The 20593-nt window shown below is 45.9% G+C and overlaps 1 protein-coding gene across 1 annotated transcript in view; it reads right to left on the bottom strand.

Moving 5' to 3' along the window:
- si:ch73-335l21.1 (insulin receptor substrate 1-B) overlaps window positions 1-20593 on the bottom strand; it is a 39847-nt gene that overhangs the window by 18069 nt on the left and 1185 nt on the right. The window contains exons 2-3 of the mRNA XM_063901321.1: window positions 11200-11501; window positions 7635-10812 (exon numbers count right to left, since the gene is read on the bottom strand). Of these exons, the coding sequence (XP_063757391.1) occupies window positions 7635-10812; window positions 11200-11501 (3480 nt within the window). The remainder of the gene's footprint in view (window positions 1-7634; window positions 10813-11199; window positions 11502-20593) is intronic.

Raw genomic sequence — 20593 nt, 5'->3', positions numbered from 1 at the left:
GAACACATGAAGTCATAATAAAACATTAATAGATAAGCCAAGTGTGTGTGTGTGTGTGTGTGTCCGTTACATGAGTATGTAAGAGATACTGTTGACTAAATCATGTGTCTATTACATTGCCACGTACAAGATCAGACCGCCATTGGCTGTGTGGAATTACTGGAGACACGCACGCGGGCGCGCGCGTGCGCACACACACACACACACACACACACACACACACACACACACACACACACACACACACACACACACACACACACACACACACACACACACACACACACACACACACACACACACACACACACACACACACACACACACACACACACACACACACACACACACACACACACACACACACACACACACACACACACACACACACACACACACACACACCTATCAGCAAATCTGTCCCTCTTCAAGCGATGAGCTCAAGAATGAAGTCGCTCAGGTCTGTCGCCCTGACCTCGTGAATATGCTGTCAACATCACAGACACAACTTTCTCGATGAAACTATCGGCAAGAAAACGTCAAACAACCGAGTGTGGGGGTGTGATTTTAAAAAAGGATGGTCGGAGAAAGGTACTGTGGCATGGCCAAGGTCTTGGGAAGCTGAGCGAGTGAAAAAAAAAACACAGGCTGTAGATAACAGCTTGGTTAAGGAAGCTGAGAGGGAGAGACGTCAGAGGCATCGAGTCAATGAGTTTTCTTCAATGGTTGTCGCCAAGGTTACAAACTCACGACATGTTCCCAACGTCACTCAAAATACACCGTTTCCGTGCAAGAGTCATTTATGGAAGAGAAAATGAAGTTTCAACAGGTTCATGTTAAGAACAAAGACTTTCATTTTCCTGTGTTTGGTTCTCAGGCATCGTTGCTATGGAGAAGAAGCCAGCCTTGCTGTTGCAACTGGGAGCAAAACTGTCCCCGAATATAAAACTCAAGCTGATTTCTTTTTAAATAGATGTTCGGCAAAGTGTGCATTTCCTTTTGCTAGTTGTTTGTGGCAACCAAGATGTAATTTAAGCTCTTTGGGAGTTTTAATGCAGATAATAAAGCCAAAAGAGAGATTTTTAATGCCTTTACAAGTTGTATAAGTGCTCCAACTGTCAGACATTTCACATTATAAAAGCAAAAATAAATGTCACTTCCTCTTTAGATCATATTAAAGGGGCCCTATTATTCTTTTTTGTTGTGTTTTTGTGCATGTAAATGGTCTGCAAAGGCAAGAGGAAGGGAGTTTTTCTATTGGCTAGCGCTCCAACAAATTGTTTGTGATAGGCTAAGGGGCGGGACATCTCTAACAGAGCCAGCCAGCTAACCAATCAGAGCAGCCTGGGCTCTGGTTTCAGACAGAGGGTGAAAAGAGGTGCTGCTTTTTGAACATTAAAACATGGAGAAATCTCATAGAATACAAATATGAACCTGAAATGAGCACAACAGGCCCCCTTTAACACCATGATTCCAAAGTAAAATGTTGATTTTTCATATATTATACATTTAAATGAGGAATTCGTAAATCTATGACTCATTATCTCTGCTTCACTTCACCTCCCGCCTTGGCTCTCCCTTTATGAATCAATCTTTTCTCGCCCTTTGCTCCATTGAAGCCATGAAAAGCATCCTCATCCATTCTCCACTCTTACCAGCGTGTCCAGTTTCAATGTTTGACTGTCAACACGCCTTCATGAAAAGGCCTTTTGAGCCGTGTAGAAAAGAGGCAAATAGTAACAGTATGGAGGCAAATATGAAGTGTGTGGCGGTAAATATTGCACACGTATATCAGCCAAGTGCAAAAAAAACCAAACATTTCCATCCAAACAATAGAAGACGCCTACGTGTTATAGGTCAGCACTGATTACAGGTGGTGGTGTGAAAAGGCAGAACGAGGCCACACACACACACACAGATTTTGTCTCTATCTATTGTACGGAAGCAAATCCGACCGTTTCCTCTTCTCCCTTACACTGCAGTCAATGAAAGATCATATCTGTGGCATAGATAGCAGATGTCTATATCTGATACACACACATATACACACACACACACACTTGCACGTCCTATCATCACCCCCTATCAAGGTAAAAGTAATTATTTTTTCCTTAAAAGGACAACACCAACTCAAAAATATTTCCCACAATAGATTACCCGAGTAAACATGCTTCTTAAAATATGCGCTTTATGTCGTGAAACTGATATTCCTCGATGACACATCTGATCGATTTTCTGTCATACGTTAAGGTCATTCATCAACGAAGGTAATTACTGTAAATTCATAGTTTTCGAAGGCTGTGTTTAATCTGCATGCATTAACCATTTCAATCACGTCCAAGATGTGGAGGAAGAGTGATAATTCCCGGTAGTCGACTTAAATGCCATATTTCTACCTGTTGAATGATTGGCGTAGTAATAAGCCTCCTTAGGGAAGGGTCTGGGAAAACGTCAGATTTATTGACACCTTACTCAAACAGGTCTTGCTTGATCTCCCATCGTTTCTTTACCTGAAGAAACATGCCCGCACCGCTGCTACTTCTTGCACTACAAGTCAAGATCACGGTCTTGATAGGCGTTCACATGTTCTCTATATGAACGTGCTGCCATAGATGCCGAAATGAGTTCAGTTTCTTGACAGGTTCATTCTCAAGGAGATAACGCACCTGATAAACCGATAAAGAGCTCCGAATATTCATTGCGAGAGCATAATTCCTCGCTTGTTACACAAAAAGCTTTTACATTTCGACCTGGACACCACCTGGTATATTTAGCACATTGTTTTTACAACCCGAAGCTCTCCGGTGGCTCTCCATGATGGCGCCAGATGTGGCTGCAAAGAGATTTGTGTTGCCACAGCCGAGCCCGTGCTCTGTTCACTGCAGACTATAATCCGCTCATTCAGGTTTGTAGAAGGCTCCGTTCATAGCAAGTTAAATATGGGAGAAACCGGCGCTCGACATGATTTTTCTCAATCTGCTCCATGTGGGATCGCATGGCGGTGTGTGTGAAAGCTCGATCATCCGTCACAAAGCTGTGTATATGTGTGTGTATTAGCGTTCAACTCAGATTACTCCTCTTGCCTTCGATTTCGCATAATTGGACAGAAGAGAGGTCCCGTAATGAGTCGGCGCTGCTGAAGTCATCGCAAGCTTGAAGTCAGAGGGAAAAAAACCGTCCCAGGCTTTCGAGTCCTTTAATAAACACACATGTGTGTGTGTGGTTGGAGACCGACACGCATTGCACGCTCAGCCTTCGAAACTCCCTCAAAAACCCAAACATTGGGGAGCTGTTGCTATGTGCAGCGCGTCTCCCGGAACAGAGCACCCAAACAAAGCAAACTGGACTTCAGAGAACTAAACGTCCCTGACTTGTAAAAGAAACAAAACCACTCTCCAAAAAATATCCTCCTCCATTTTGTAAATGTTTGGGGAAAATATGAGATAAACACAGGGATACGGCTTTAGTTTACGCTTACTGGGCGAGGAAATGGATTGGAGCCTCTCTGCTGTCCTCGTGTAACTAACTACGTTGTGCTGCATTTTCCCGCGGGGGCCAATCAGTTGTGTAATGCCCTAATTAGGCTAATGAAGGAAAGTTGCAGTGCAGAGAAATTCAAGCTAATTTCCGTCTTAAAATGGATTATGAAGCAGGAAGAAAATGGAGAAGAAGCAGGAGTGTGCCTCCCATCTTGTCCTGTTTTCCCATGACCATAGAGTCAATAATTCAAGAGTTGAATACAAAATGCTGGGGGGCTAATAAGCCGTTAAAACCTTGTCTTATAAAATATTATCTAGCTTTACCTAACAGCTCTGTTTCCCTGATCTCACAGGGTCGCACGTAATGAATGAAATGCTCATTTAACAGTAACAAGCAAAGGAAAAGCACGATGCGTTGTGACAATTTTGACCTTGATTTTGTGCTCCACATGTTCACTGTTTTGGCTCCACATCTGTGTGCGTTTACACTCTGCAGAAATATGAGCCCAGAGCCTGACTGCACAGAGCAGGCTCAGTCTGCCTGCTGCACATTACACAAACCACGTTAAAAAGCACAACAGGCAAACAACCAAGCGCGCACACGCGCACACACACACACACACACACACACACACACACACACACACACAGTGCCCTGAGTCTCACTCTATCGGGGGTCATGTCCCCTCCACGTGGTTATGTTTTACATAACACTACTAGTGCTGTTAGTCTAACCTAGATTACACACCCAGCACCAAAGGTCTGTCGGCTGCATAAGCAAAGCTGTGTGTGTTATGCAGAGGAATGTGTGTATTTTATAAGCTTGGATACAGTCTAAATATCACATACAGGCAGTTTAAAAGTGTCACATAATCAAGTAATGGAAGAGGGCTCTGATGTATTACACCTTGGGTCTTATTTTCCCAGTTATGGATCAAATTTACATGGTTTTTTTAAGCATTGGCCAGTCTTTATATCAATAATACTGTATTTGATTTGGTTTATTGCTGAGATCTTATTATGTTTTTATTATTAATAGATAAAAAGATACAACATTAAGGAAAATGTAAGTCTATATTTTGGACTTTGGCATAGAAAATTATTTACATTTCCAATGTGTTTACATTCAGTTTAAACATTATGTATGGTGGGTTTTTTTCAAAAGTCAAATCCAGCTATTTGTATCTTAATGTCTTCCCAATATACACTGTATTGAAAGCAAGAGACTTGTTTTTCATTCTGTGCCACACACACACACACGCTGTAGTGATGTAGTTGGTCACTAATGCATGACTTTTTGCCCAATTAGCGGACAGTAAACAAATGTAAACAGTCCCGCTTCTGCGAACAACTACAATGTTTCCAAAGTCCAGGGCTGTCCCGCGGAATGATTAATAAAAGAGCGACAGGTTATTTGGAGACTGGCACACACATCCTCGTCCAGATGGTGAAGAAGGAGAAGCTAAAAGGACGGCTGGCGGCGCGGAGGATAAACTTCCCTCACATGATTCTAACAGGAGGAGATTATGGGAATGAAGGTTGATTTGATCTAATTAACATTCTGTACCCAAAACTCCTCTCCACTTCCTAAACTAATGTTACACTCCGTTCTTTTTTAAGGTCACAACACACACACATGCAGAGTAGAATCACACCGTCTCTCACACTCTGGCTGAACTTCCCAAAAAGCAGACATAGATCCTCATAATTTCCACACAAAGACTCTCTTTCTTTTTCATGTTATGTCTAAAAAGACGTTATCTGGAGTGAAATAGATCACACTGCTTTTGCTCATTATGTAAATCATGAGGTTATTTTTGTACGTTACGTAACCGCTGTCAAATACGATTGTTCTTGGCACGTGTCCCACTACCGATGTTCAAATTTAGCCTTTTGGCCCTCGGTGCCAGAAGAATGCAGCCCTAAGACATACACACACTATTTTCAAATGCATGCTGGGTCCTGTTGGCGGAAAGAATCCCTGTAATTACGGCAGATCAGAACTCTTAAAAACAGCTCACAGGATAGCCGCAGACAAGATAATGAATCGTCTGTAAACGGTATTCTGTCCGTCAAACAGAATACTGTTTTTTGTTGCTCCATATCAAAAGGAAAACATCTTTGAATATCTGTTATAATTGTCTCTGCAAGCATTCAAAAGGATGGAGTGAAACACAATGTGAAAAAGAAGGAGGACGAAGGGTGTGAAGACGAGAGAGGTTTTCGTGAAAAAGTGTAGTGAACAGAAGGGAGGGCAGGAATTTCAAAAATCTGTCAGAGAGGATGTCGCATGAGGACAAAGATTGTAGAATAAGTGCGTGGATAAGGAATCACATAGCGAACAAAGACAGCAATAAAGAGATGAAAAAATTAAGGAAGCCAACCACAAATTATAGGCTTTAAAAGTAGAAATTGTTTCAGGAGAGTCCCCTTAGTCTTGGGGCTCAGCCCTGCTGAGGCCCGCCGGCCCACCGCGGCAAAACACCCGAACAAAAGGATCATTTATTGGAGGAGGAAAGAGGGGGAGACGGAATGGGGGGGATGAAAGGAGGGGGAAACACTGTACAGAGGCATTTGAGAGCTGCGCAAGTGAAACACTGGCCCCATCTCAACATTCACAGCCAATGTGTAACATTCTCCCCCACGCTGCCCCGCTGACATACTCAGCAGCGAGAGCCCATATGGTCCCACTGTGGTAGCCTGCTAGCTTTTATATTTAAAATACACCCAGCAGCACGGACTGCTTCCACCTATATGCCCCCCCCCCCCTAATAAATCCAACACGATCATTGGAAATATGAAAACCAACTGTTGAGCTTAGCCTGCGAGATCCCCTGTTTGCTAATGCCTCAGAGTCTTCATTCCTTCCAACTGTGGAGCCTGTCTATGAAATGTTTGCCACAGAAACCCATGAGGTTTAAGTCTGACACAAGGTTCGGTACAAATCATGTGGAAGCTAGCAGCGCTACATAAACAACAAGTCTTGGCAGGATGCATTCATCACAAGAGCCCGACTGTGGAAGGTTAAGTAAGAGCCGATGCATATAAATCCACATCTCCATTTAAAAAGCCGCTCTATCTGCTTAAACTGCAGGCGTCTATTTTCTAAACGGGTCAATTAAGTGCAGACAGTGGCTCAAAGAGAATGTTTTTCTGTGTGGAAACGTCTCACAGTGACCTAGTTGAGGCATTGTTTAGCTGCCGTGGTCCCCCACAGCTAGGGAGAATTACCCGACACAGCAGGGAAAAATTGAAATACAATGAGAATTCATCATCTGGCCTTATTGAACCCCCCGTCCTTGCAGAGAAGTAGATTTTTGTGAATGCAATCTAATATCTGACCACAGGATAAAAAGCCCTGCAGTCAGCCAAACTACAAACCACAGCTTTCAGCTCTGATTAAACAATGTACAAATCAAAGCAAACACTATTACAGCGACTACTTGGCAACTTCTCTAAAAAGCGTGCGCACCCTCCCTCATAATTTAAGATTTAGAAGGTTCTGGAAACTCACAAAATCTGAAATATGAATGATGAGAGAACCTCCGTTTTTTCTACTCACGTCACATTAGAGGAAATTGGGTTAACAGGTCAACAGGGTCAAAGGTCAACTTAATTGAATTGGGAGTGAATGCTTCAATGGTTTCCTTTGCTAAGAGTAGCCCTGTGGTGAGTGTTAGTGACAGCTTTACTCAATGAATGACTCATCAGACTGAATTTACATCTAAACACAGAAAGGAAGCCTGAACGGATCAATAGTTATTTCCAGAATATTGATATTCAAAAAGGTCGTCCGGCCTCTAGCCCCTTATCAAAAATCACAGGTAAAAACGTGTGCATGTGCTTTAAGCAGTACACCTGAGCCCTAGAGAAGGAAATGGATTTATGAATCGCCAGCCGATCTATATCTCATATTGGCGATTATGCAGACAGCCATACCAATCACACTGGTGTCAACATTCTAATATGGCGCCAGGTATAGTATGATTACATTCACAGATGGAAAGGGAGGCTGTGCTTGATTGGATTATCTTGAACGGGTATTGTATGTCTGTATGAATAATGCCACAGAGCGCAAGTAGGGAGGGAAAAGAGAGATCGGAGAGAGTGCTCGTGTTGAGGAAAAACATGATACGACATAAAGGCGACTCTTACCAGTTCCTTCCTTGTTTCCGTTCTGATGGCTTCGCAGCTCCTCTGATTTGTAGAAGTCGATGCTGGCGTAAGTGTTGAGCGTCGAGTTGCTGTTGCTGCTGCTGCCGGCTGCCGCACCCACTCCCCCGACCCCAGAACCTCCACCCAGTACAGAGAAAAGGCGAGATGGGGCCTGGCTACCTGAGGGTCCATCCAGGCCCAAATGGGGGACCTCTTTGTTGGCCAAGTCCAAGTCTATGTAATTGAGGCCTTGCTCTGCGGACGAATTCTGAGTGTTTGTGGGAAGGGACTGCTGTCCGGGGAGGGGGTTATCGCTCACAGCACTGTTCCCCCACAGCATGCTTTCAAAGCCCAGCCGACGGGCCACAGCTTGGGCATGTTCTGGAAAGAGGGAGGCAGTGGAGGAAGAGGAGTTAGAGGTAGAGGTGGGGAGGGAAGGTGCAGCAAGGAAGGTTTCTGAGCAGTGGCGTCTGCGTCCTTGGGGGTCGGCTCGGATAACTTTAGCCCCGTGGTCTGGGTTGGGTCCGGGTTTGGTTAGGGGGAAGTCCAGACCTCTGGATAGCAGTTGAACTGAAGGATCAGTCCTGGTGGGGGATGGGGCTTTCGGAGAAACACTGGATGATGATCTTGGGACGGTGTTGCTATTTAAGCTGAAGGCCATCTCTGTGTAGTCTCCACAGGAAGTTGGGGACTGAGACTCAGACAATGATGGGACACTTTCCCTGCTTTTCCTGAGGGGGGCTTCAGCTACTTGGGCCCCCTCTTCACGAGGGCTAGTAGTACCCTCATTGCAGGCTTTGAGGGCAAGAGTTGGGGGCGTAGGAGGGGTGTGGAAAGGGGGGAAAACTATTGGAGCAAGGGAGAGGGGTGAGGGGCATGGAGAAGGCCCCAAGTCCATGTTGACATATTCAGAGGCAGATGGGGGAGTGATGGGTGCAGAGGGGCTATGGGAGAGGGGGATAAAGTTCCCTAAGCAGGAAGTCGGCCTATGTTGAGGATGCTTGCTGCTTGAGCCATGAGGCAGTGATAAGCCGTGCCGGAGACCCCGGCCTCGCCCTCCCCCGACCCCAGTCTGGCTGCTCTTTTCCCCCTTAAACTCAATGCTAACATACTCCCCAGGGCTCTTAGGTTCTGGGGGCAGGGGGTTTTCACGGACCCTGGGAAGGGTATTCGCCTTGGAAACATCGACAAACAGGCTCACTGGTCTGTTCCTACAGTGGCTACCCTGCTTGGACAATCCACTGGTGCCCCGTCTTTGCTGGAGCTTACCACCATCTTTGGAGGGGGGGCCGCCGGCCATGCTCATCGCCTGAGAGGCTCGTTCCTCACTCTCCCCGAGGCTCTCGCTGCTGGCTGAGCTGGAGGAGTATGAGGAAGAGGAGAGAGACAGATGGCGTCCAACCGCTGAATTTCCTGCAGCTGTTTGCTCCTGACGCCCTCCCATCGTCCTACCTCCGCCCATTCCCCTACTGCAACTCCCATTGGGTCTCCTGCCTCGCCCAGGACCATCATCAAAGTGTCCGGCAGAGGGGTTGTGTTTGTATGAGCGGGGAAGGGAATAGTAAGAATACACCATCTTAGGGGCTGGCTGTTGAGAACTGGTCTCCAAATGACCGGTGTGCTCAGGAGGTGGGGGGCTGCCGTTCACGGAACGTGCACTTATTGGAGACATATTCATATAGTCACTGCCTGCCCTGCTGTCCGCACTTCCACTGCCCATCCAGGCACCTCCAGAGAGACCTCCACGCTGGTCAGGGGAGCAGCTGCTATTGGGGGACATTATCATGTAGCCGTCAGACGCTGGTGGTGGCCGGATCTGCTGAGGTGGCGACACGCTGTTGTTCGGGATCATGGCCATGTAGTCATCAGCAGGTTTGGAATCTGAGTCCGGGACTGAGACGGCCAACGATTGGGACAGGGGTGCTGGAGGCTGAGTCACGCCCGGGAGCATTGACATGTATCCATTGTCCACACCGATATCTACATTACCACTTGCTTCAGCCACTTCACTTTTAAACTCACCAGCTACATCCATGTACGCTCCTCCCCCCCCTGATGAGCCAGCACTCATGAGAGATTCCCTCTGTATGGAAGAGGAGTTTGAAGCGAAGGACTCGCGGCTGGTGCTCCTGGACATGATGGCGTAATCGGCTGAATCTTCATCTGCCGGCTCCTCGCCTCTGCGCTGATGAGGTGCCAGCCTCTCCAGGGCCATTGGTGGCAATGAAGCCCGTTTGCTCAGCAGCCGACGTTCAGCTTCACATTCGCGGCTGGAGGAGCGGCGCAGCACTCTCCTGGTCTGGGGCTGGGAGCCACAGGCGGGTGTTCCTGGTGCTGGTAGGGAACTGGATGTCAAGGTTCCTTGGTTACTGCTGCTACCACAACCACCACCACCACCTCGTTGGCCCATTAGGATATAGTTGGCTCCCTCATCACAAAGGGACTGGCTGCCAGTGCTACCAACAGAGCTTCCTGGCAGGCTGGGGGAAGGGATGTGAGAGGGGTCCCCAGGACTGGAGCCATACTCGTCTGAGGATCCATAGTCACTGGGCGAGCCCGATACAGACGCCCGATGGGAGGGGACTCGACTGTAGGCGCTAGACCCCGGACCACCACCAGCAGATGTCACGCATCCAAACTCAGAACCATGCCCAGAGCTGGAAGAGAGGCTGGGAGCTGGGGAGGGCACTGGGGTGGAGATAGAACGCATCAAACCAAGAGGAGTTTTAGCAGCAGTGGTGGGGACTGAACGGGCTGACTTTGACCTGAGGATTGGGGTGGTGGAGCAGGAGCCATTGGTGGAGGGGCTGGAGCAAGGCCCCGGGAGCGGGATGTTCCCCGTCATACCGTCATCACCTTTACCCCCGTCGCTAGCAGTGCGAGATCTCGGAAAGCTATGCCGTGGGGTGGGAGAGGCATTGGCACTGTTGACCCCTGCTCCGTTGTTAGCTCCTCCAGGAGGCTCCGTACGGGGTCGGCGGGTGAAGCCCACTTGGCTGGGAGGAGGGTTCGGATGATGGCGGCGGGAGGGAACACTGATGGGGTTAGAAGCAGTAGCACCTCCTCCAGGGCCGGAGTTCGACTGAGACTTGCTGCGTTGGCGGAACTCCTCGCTTAGTGCCTTCATGGCCTCTAGCAAGGTTTCATGCATGTTCTGCGCCACAACAGAATCATCCACCTAAGAAAATGAAACAAAACAAACTCTCAGACAATGGAAACCAGTCATTCGGACACAGCTGTTTGTAATTTAATTGTTGTTTCCAAATAAGACCAGTGAAAGAATGTGGATATTTGGACATATTTAATTTCTGATTCTTATGGAAAGTCATGTTTGGATTTCAATTCAAATCAGATGAACTACGATGTTCGGGCAGTCTTTTCCCCCCTAAGTTATGGTAAAACAACTACCTTTATGAATTGGGCCATAATGTAGGTTTACATGAACTTTAACCTGAGCGTTGAGGACCTTTATGGTTTCTCTGAGTGATTATAGGCTTTTTAACATATATGTGGGATTGGAGGGTGCAACTCTCAACATAAAGGTGATTGCAAATTACAGGCTCACCTGCATCCAGAACTCGCCCGGGCCTGTCACGGCAGAGCGTCCCACCTCCACGAAGAAGAAGTTTTCTGAATGGCCGCAGCGCCGGACGTTCATCAGCTGCAGCACAACGGCAGCAGCATCCGAGTTGAGCTTGACAAAGTTGACCGTCTTGTCAGTCAGGCAAAGGCGGTAGATGCCCACCAGGTTCTTGGCTTGACCCAGGCCTTTGGGCCACACCTTCACCTGCCACACCTCTTTGAACGCAGGTCCGGGATTGGGTATTCCATAGTCTCCACCTTCCACGGTGTCAGTGGGGTTCTTACCTAAAAAAGAGAGAAACAAAAAAGGAGGATTATGAAAAAACTGAAAGGCATTAACTGTTATAATAAAGGACGAATAACTCAGGCTACAATTTAACACTGACGTGACCTTCAAGCATCTGTGAACAAAGCTGAACACCAAGTGAAACCGCCACTATTTACCTCTTGGTGGAGGGCCAGGGGCCTTTATTATGTAAGCTCTGCTGATATTGTGCTTTTCAGAGATTTGCAAACCAGATCTGGCTTATACAGAGCGTGCAGGAGCTTGTGAAACCTGCCAACTGTACCTGCAGGCTCCATACCTGGGGTGTCATTTTTCACACACACACACACACACACACACACACACACACACACACACACACACACACACACACACACACACACACACACACACACACACACACACACACACACACACACACACACACACACACACACACACACACACACACACACACACACACACACACACACACACACACACACACACACACACACACACACACACACACACACACACACGTTGAAAAATGAAACTGTTGACAACTGAAGCCTCTCGTTAAAAATGATGACTTTGAAAGGAGAGCAACCGTTGTGGAAAACTTGAAAATGCTTAATAAGAGAATCTTCTCCAAAACCGAGAAAGAAACCTGAGAGCAGACGACTTAATAAGCTCCTCAAAATCCCTTTTCTGCAGCTTTGTAAACTTATAAAATATTGTGTCTTTAAGTGGGAGAACAAGCAGCCCATTCACCCTTTGTGTTTCTGTATTCAGACAGTCGTGAATTACTGAGGCGAGGAAATACAGGAGAGAAAGCTCTTGGTGAGATTTGATCCAGGGCTGGTAGCAGCCAAACAAAAGCTGGGGACTTACTTACTAACTACAACACTTAGCCGCTGTTTTGTGTTTTAAGTCACCTTATTATTCACAGATCTAAAGCAGGAACCCAGAAAATTGCCTTAATGCTTGCATGCTGTGCATCTCATTGTTGGCAGCTATTGACACCGCCTCTGAATATATCACAGATTTACCTCAAAGCTCTTTAACTTGCCGCTACAAGGAACCTCACATGTGTTTGCTCAAAGGCAGAGGATTACAGCAATACCATGATGCAATGTAATAGAATAATTATTTTTCCTTCAAGGATCCACCCTAAATTGTTCCCTAAACAAAGTCCCTTTCCCACCGCGTACCACATTTTCTGAGAGATGCCAGGTTGGGTTTGTCTGAACATGATATAAGTTTACAACACAGAATCAATCAACTTTGTGAGGAGCCTGAGAACCAGAAGCTCCCCAGGAACAAGATGTTCTTTGTACAATAATGAGCACCTGCTTTATTAAACCTATCACATCTGCCAACATTGAAATATCGATGACTTTATTTGACAAGTTACTGAGTGACATATCATATATGATCACAAAAGGCCAAGTGATATTCTAGTTTGAGCAATCATTTTGGCCCAATTATGCTAATCACAGGGCACCCTGACTGAATTACACACGCAGTAGGATTGTATGCCTGCGTGCGTTTGTTCTTCCTTTCCCATGCTTCTGCTGCAAATCCTACAATGGCAACCATATGTAGACAAGAAGCATACACAGTGGAGGCCATGTTAGCAGATCTTCCACTGTGACAAACATTTCCCCCAAAAACATTTTTGACTAGTGATTGCAAAAGTAGGGGGGGGGGGGGGAGAGTCTGACGTGTCTTCCTTCGCTTCGCTTCCCCAAAATTGAAGGATCGCAACTTGAAAGAGACTTAGAATAGATGTTTTGTTGAAAGCCATGGAGGCTGTGGCTATGTGGCTGTGTGTGTGTGTGTGTGTGTGTGTGTGTGTGTGTGTGTGTGTGTGTGTGTGTGTGTGTGTGTGTGTGTGTGTGTGTGTGTGTGTGTGTGTGTGTGTGTAGGCACTCCCCCTACATTAGATGACTCACTCAAGGCCATGCATGGCTGTTTCATGCACTGCTGCTCTCTGTGTGCGAGGAGCCCTGTTTGCCTTCTCCATTTAAATTTACAACAGGAAGGGATGGTTTGGGAATTTTTCAGTAGGGATCGAGGGAACACAGATTGCAAAGAGATATCGGTGGGAAAGAATGTCCTTTAAGAAGAATTTCTAAGGGGGGAAAAGTTAATTTTAGTCTGGCTTGGATTATAAAATATAATCACAGGCTTTATTTTTTCTCAAGTTAAACTTTCTAGGCCCCCGTTTCGTGATTCTGCGACTGCGCTGCAGCATCGACTTGTTCTGTTCAAGAGCCGTTTAACATCTCTTTAGGGGAGAAAAATCCTTGTTTGTTTTGAGTACAGTGAAGCCTTAAACGGTAGCTGTGCCCTTGACATCACTTCTACACAAACACACACCTCTTGATCTCAGGGCCACTCAAGGCTTCACACACTTACTGAAGGAAGCGCCCTTTAAGAGCTTCCTACAGCGGTGCGGAGTGAATTCCCCCTATTGGACACCACAGACCTTTTCTTCATGGTTACATAAAGCTATGGTTGATCCTACATGGAGCCGTATGAATTATAGAACGCTGCTGGCTGTGCTCCGGGGGACCTGCATGTCAGCGCGGTGCTCGGCGGATATGGTTGTTGAGAGCGTTGTACTTTTTTTTCCTCCTCCTCTTAGCACGAAGAGGTTATCAACAGGGCAGCGTTTGCCACCCCTATACGATATGATGAACCCTCAGAAAACACACACATAATGCCGCTCAGCAGGTGATGAATCCAAGGACTGGAGCACATGAAAGCAGACGCAGCGGGAGGTCATAAAGCATCTGCGTGGAGCCTGCTGGTTGCATAAGGGCGATGCCTGCGGAAAAATAGTCACGCAACCTTCAAACCACCTTGAACAAGAGTATATCAGGTCAAAGCGTTCGTTAAAGGTGACGTATTTCAAAGTTGTTTCCCCCTTTTTAGCAACTTGAAAGCAACTTACACTGGCTTATTCATGCATCGGTTATTTACTCCACTTGCGCCCCCGACCACACATGAAACTTTCAGTCTCCGCGCGCCTCACGACTGGTAACCTACACGACCAACACTGCCCTCTATTCATGCCGTATATTTGCTACGTTGGAGCTGCCTCCCTTGAGAACCTATATAAAAAGAGGCCATGATCTAACCTCATTTTTAAAAACTGGGATATTACTGTACGTGGGAGTTTCATGCCGTTGAGGCGGCTCCATGTCTCCCTTGCTTTTTATCATGCTATAGGGGAGTATGTGTGTTGAGGGCGGTGATATTTACCCCGGGGCTACCAGATGCCTGCTGGGATATCGACTGCTCCTCCCCAAGTGACAGGCTGATTATTGTTATCGTTAACACACAAACTGTAAGGAAGTAGGTCTTCCATAAGGGTTCTTGGGGGCCCTGTGGGTTGTATCAGCAAGAACAGGATAAGGGGGTTTGTTATTTAAACACTGGGTGGGATTGTAGTTATTCAAGATTTCAGTTCAAACATCTAAATAAGCCTAGATACTAAAGCAAAAAGTATAGACAGCATCACCACCATCTTTCTTTTCAACCTACAACCATTATTTACTTTATTTTATTTTATCCATCCTTCCGTCTCTGTATTTTATCCCTTTCTGTAAAACCTGTCAGTTTTGCCTGTGGGACAAAAAAAGACTTGAGTGATTGAAATTTATCGCAAAATTCATAATAAAATCCCTCTTCTTAGTTAGCTAATGCAGCCCGTAAATCAGGGAAACTACTCTGGCAATGAACCGTCTGGCTCTCAGGTTGTGTTTCAAGTTTCTGACCTCATTGCCCTAGCATGCTGTGCTGCGCCATAACACCGCAAAACAGAACTTCTGAGGTCTAAACCCCATTTTCTTCCCCCCTATCTGAGCCACTGTGGCCCCTTACATCACCCCCACCGCTGCCCTCCCATGTTACCAGATAGGAGACAGCTGTGGACTTTTTGTCTTCGCATGTATGTGGTAGAGGAAGAAAAGTCAACCACCCTGCAGTTAAAAGCAGTTGGTCTAATCTGTTGCTCCCACGTGTGCCCATTTTCCTCTTTTTAAACTCCTCAACTTCCTATCTTTTCATCCGTCTCTACCATCTGTAATCCCCCTATCTGGGCCCACACTCGGGGACACAATGCCTCCCCGACACCAGCATCTGCCTGAGGTTCATTTCACATGTGGTTCCTGTTAGAGGAGCACACACACACACACACACACACACTGACACACACTCTCACAAACATAAGAGCATGAAATTATCGGTGACGCATCCAAGGTTTGCTGTCCCTAGACAAGACGCATGAAAAAGCTCCATGAAAGTGCAGCGAAATCCGCACTCACCAAACTGGCAGCCATCTTGAACTGTTTTGGCGAGTCTGGCTCGGAGAAAGTAAACAAACATTTTCTCAGAAAAATCAGAACAAGCAAAAGAGGCCTCGAACTTGAAGTGTGTTCTTAGGAACTTAAATTCCAAAATAGTACGCCTTTTTTTAAAACAAGTGACGGCGCAAATCTTCCAAAGCAGATAAATTCAATTCGGGAATTAAATTATTCAGGAATTCGTTCTGGTCTTCTCGGCGAGAGGCCTCTCCAACTTTCTGTTTCAACATAAAGTATTCTCATGGAAGCACATGAAAGAAGTGGAATTAAGGTTTTAAAATCAAATAGGAAGTACAGGTTTAAGTATACAGTTCACATCGATGCAATTCCTATACATAGTAGAATAGATGCACTTGCCCATGTACCCTTATGCAGTGATACTGTTACTGTACTTATTTAGACACTATCTGCCTAGTCATACTTAATAACTTGGGCTAAAGTCATGCAAAAATCAGTTACAGTCTTAATAAATCAGGATTTTTTGAAATTCTCTAGAAAAGGAACAGTTTGATACATAATCTATAAGGATTGTATGGAGTTTTTACTAGGACATTGTGCGTCAAAAGGAAATAAGAAACTCCAACTCTTCAATACCCTGTATACATTCCTCAGAGTTAAAGATGTAGAAAACATTTTTAAACCACTTCATTTTAGTGGAAAACTCCTGGATTTTCATTCAAAGCACAAAAAGGGTCGTCTTACATTTTTGATGGGCATGTTTTTAGCATTTGAGATGTACGGGACTGACAGGATTCATCCCATATCTGGGGAGGCACTGGTGTTACAGTACAGTAATCAATGCTGAATCTTGTATTGTAACCCCCGAGGAGCAGCAAGCCAGATAATGAGGACGGCTCTCACCCATGTGTCTTTCTAATGCATTCACCGTGAGGCTGATAAATCCCAGCTCATGAACCCGCTGACCTCCACTATGACAGAGGTAATGGTCTAGCGTCAACCAACAGCAATCAATACGGCTGGCTATAAAAGGTTACCATGCATTTAAAGCCCCAGGGTTCTGTCCTGCTCAACATATGGGAGCTCATTGACCAAATGGATCCGGCTGGCCCCTGGCCATGTTACACTGTCGATCAAACCGGAGCACTTAATTGACGGGCTGCCTCGGCGGAAACGTGAAGCGCAGTGCTCAAGGCCATCTCACACTCACCACGTCTCTCTGCCGCTGTGACGCGACGAACCGCGGCATCACAAACAAGCCGGAGCTGGCCAGCTTGTCGTGTTAAATGAAATTACAGGGTGTTAATGTGCACAAACTATTTATGCAGAGGAAATAACTTGTGGCAGCTCACAACTCGAGCCTGGATTGCATGACTTAAGGTTAGATATGCTCAAAAATAAGGCCACAGATCATTTTCTCAACTCCAGATTGCATGTTTTCCTCCTGGGACTCTGTCATTTCTGACTTTGTTAGCACACAGGGTCTGTCGGGCCACCAGCGTCTGCCCCTCGAGACAATAATTACCGCCTAATTAGGGAGATGAGCGGTTCTTAAGCGCGGCTTAACATTTAATCGCTCAGCTCGGCGAGCCACTGGTGAGATCTATATCTCATTGGTTGAAGCATCCAAACAACAATCCTGGATAAGAACCCCTCCAGTCTGCTAATGAGGCTTCTTATACACTGTTCCAATGTCCTTAAATCAATTCAGATTTAAGGGGTTTTGCAACACTGCCATTTGGTAAGTGGTACTTACAAGAGAGTCAAAAATTACATCACGATAATCACAGATGTCTGAAAACATTGAGGTTTGTGGGTAAGCATGAATATCCATATTGTTATATTTGGAAACAGATCTTGTTTCTCAGATGTCATTTTTTTGGAGCTTTGAACATGGAAAACTAAATTCCAGAGATTTACTGTACTGCTGTGATGTCAATAAACCTCCATCTGAGAAGATATACATGCTCTTGGTTAAGGTTGCAATTTATGATCCGTTTTATGACCACTTAAAGCCGATGATTGTTTGAACGAATAATGGTGTATTCATTTTTTTTTACCTAGCGCATCTCAGTTGAAGACAAACGGATTGAGTTTGCTTAGAAAACCCAGTAGGTGGACCTGATGTTTATGTGAAGATAAAAGTAAGTTTAAGGGAAGCTGCCTTAATTGGAATTTAAGTCTGTCTGAAACTATCATTACATCTTATTGTGGAGCTGCAACCGATGATTATTTCCCTCATAGTTTCATCGTTTTGATCATTCTGGTGAATCACGTCCGTCTTTGTCTTTTCAATCAGCAGTACAAAACATGTTCTTGGTAAACAACCACACCAATTAAACCATTACCAAAATGGTTGTATGGTTTGTTGTGGCCATGCTTTTATTTCGCTGCTGTAATAAAAAGCAGCCGTTGTGCACGTATGGGTGTTTCTCCCTTGTTTAGTGCCACAGGCTCCAAAGTTGGACTGTTGCCATGTTGTTTTATTGAGGTCAACAACAATTCTGGGGTGGTGCCTGAGCTGCGGGACCGTTTTCCTGGCAAACGTCGCCTGTGGGCCGTGCCTGCGCCCGTTCCATCGAGGTTAAGCCTTTACACACTCGACTGACTCCTAATAGTTGAGTAAATAGCTGCCCGCAAGCCTGATACTGTACTCGCTGCCCGAAAGGGTCTTACTGGACTCAGCTGAACAAATAACTGGGATCCTTATATCGGCCTGCACGGCAGCTGGCTCGTGTTTGTGTAATTACCACAGGCTTGAGGGGAGGCTGGGTAATATTGGACGGTTCCCGGGCTGCTTTAGGTGAGTTTCCCAGGCCCAGAGCACTATATGGCAGCCTGGGCGGGTACAGTATTTATTGTGCTTTCACAACAGAGGAACGTCTTGCTGTGAGACTCAAAAATTCCAATCTTAAACCCATGACTTTGATTTTTATGAGCTGATACAGAGGTATCAAATTGAGGGAGTGGTCCTCCGGAAAATATGTGGACACACAGTGCAGCATCTCTTGGCGCTGTGCCCTTTCTTAATCTGCTAGGCTGTGAATTCTTCCGTTTCCCCAGTGGGACGAGTAGGGGACAAACACTCGACAGTAGTATGAGTGACGGTGAGTGTAGACAATGTGTGGGAGACAGCGCAGTGGGGTGTGGAGGTTCCATCAACATACCGGCACCGAAGACTTGAAACTGTGTACGAGCTGCACATACCAGAGGAGGGTTATTACAGTCAGGAATCCTGACACCGTTCAGCGTGTGTGTGTGTGCGTTTAAGCTATTTTCGCACTGCAGGTTTAGGCAGTATGACCCTACCCCTCTTACGAAACTCTTCCTATGCGAGCCTGGATCATGTGTGGCCTAGTTTTTCTTTCATATGGAGGAGAAACTCTGAGCGAACTGCAGCGCATACCACATGACAATGCCTGCCAACGTGCTGGTTTACACAGCAGCTCGGCCGCAGCGCTTTGTCACTGTCAAGGTAGGGTGATTTACAAGAGAAACCCAACACTTTAGGCAACAAAAGACGGAGAAGAGTAATCTCACAGACAGCGAATGCATCGTCATGATTTTGAGACGGCCAGTTGAATGGTTCCCTTGGAAGGCTCTTCACCTGCTGAGCTGCAGCCCATATCTGTACATCTGACCTTTACACACAAGCACTTTGTAGATTAGATGGCTTTCCGTTAGGAGACAGTTTTTGGAAGGAGGGTGTAAAAAAAGGTTGCAGGAGTCAGTTTCTCACAATTCCCCAGGCCCCAACATCTGTCTATTCGCTCTACCGTCTCGCACAAACTCGACAAATACTTGGGAAGAGTGGGTGGAACACACACAAACACACAGAGCCAGTTGTGTTAGAGCAACAGGGGGAGGCGCAGCGTTGACACCAATTCCAAATCTGCAGAGGCAACACTGGATTCCACTTATGCAACTTTCTGGAGGAGCTCTCCTAAATTAAATTCAACTTTTACTTATCAATTTCATCAACAAAAAAAAGTTTGGATGAGTGTGCTTCTTTTATAAGAAGCATGCAAAAGCACTACTTTAAATCATGTTTGTACCAGAAAGGCGTCCAAATATTTCTTATTCAGCATAAAAAAAGTAAATCTTAGTCGACTTAGCGGGGGCAGCCCAACTTTTTGGAGCTCCTAAATCAACCCGATGCCTCTTAACTTTGAAAAAACTTGCTCTCACCCGGTTTGAAATGAAAAACAAGAGTAGGTAATAAATCTGAATATGCAATATCCCTTCCTCAGGTGTTTTATGTAACAGAGGGAGGAGGTCATGTGCACCTTGAACCCGTATCTTTTGCGTCATGGGTACCTTTATGGCCTCTGCTCTCTCTTACAGAGGGACGGCTAACAGGTGATATGAAAACTGCCCTGCTCACCACTTTTTGTGCCGACAGCTGTGTTGACACAAGAGGCTGATATACACCAAAATCCGGCATGCAAAAAAAGGACAGGTTAAGCTGCTTAATGAAGTCAATCAGGGAATACATTTTAAATGAAGGACTGAGGTTGACAGGTGCATATGTGCTTCTGTGTCACAACTTTTGGGACAATTTCTCTGCTCCTCTTGGATCAATGCCTGATGTAATATTGCAGTGTCAGCAGGGCATGCAAACCAAACAAGAGGGCAGGGTGTGTTTGAGTTGGGTAAGAGAGTCAAAGCTTGCACACAGCTGAGGCCAACAGAGAGAGAAACCCCAAAAGGTCTAGGAGTAAACATCTAGCCTGACACTAGCATGATAAGGAGTGCTGGGGAGGATAAACTCCACAGTG

Source organism: Eleginops maclovinus, chromosome 14 (assembly GCF_036324505.1).
Source record: "Eleginops maclovinus isolate JMC-PN-2008 ecotype Puerto Natales chromosome 14, JC_Emac_rtc_rv5, whole genome shotgun sequence".
NCBI classification, from domain to species: domain Eukaryota; kingdom Metazoa; phylum Chordata; class Actinopteri; order Perciformes; family Eleginopidae; genus Eleginops; species Eleginops maclovinus.
Note: the sequence above shows the minus strand (reverse complement) of the source record. Positions and strands in the feature narration are given on the sequence as shown.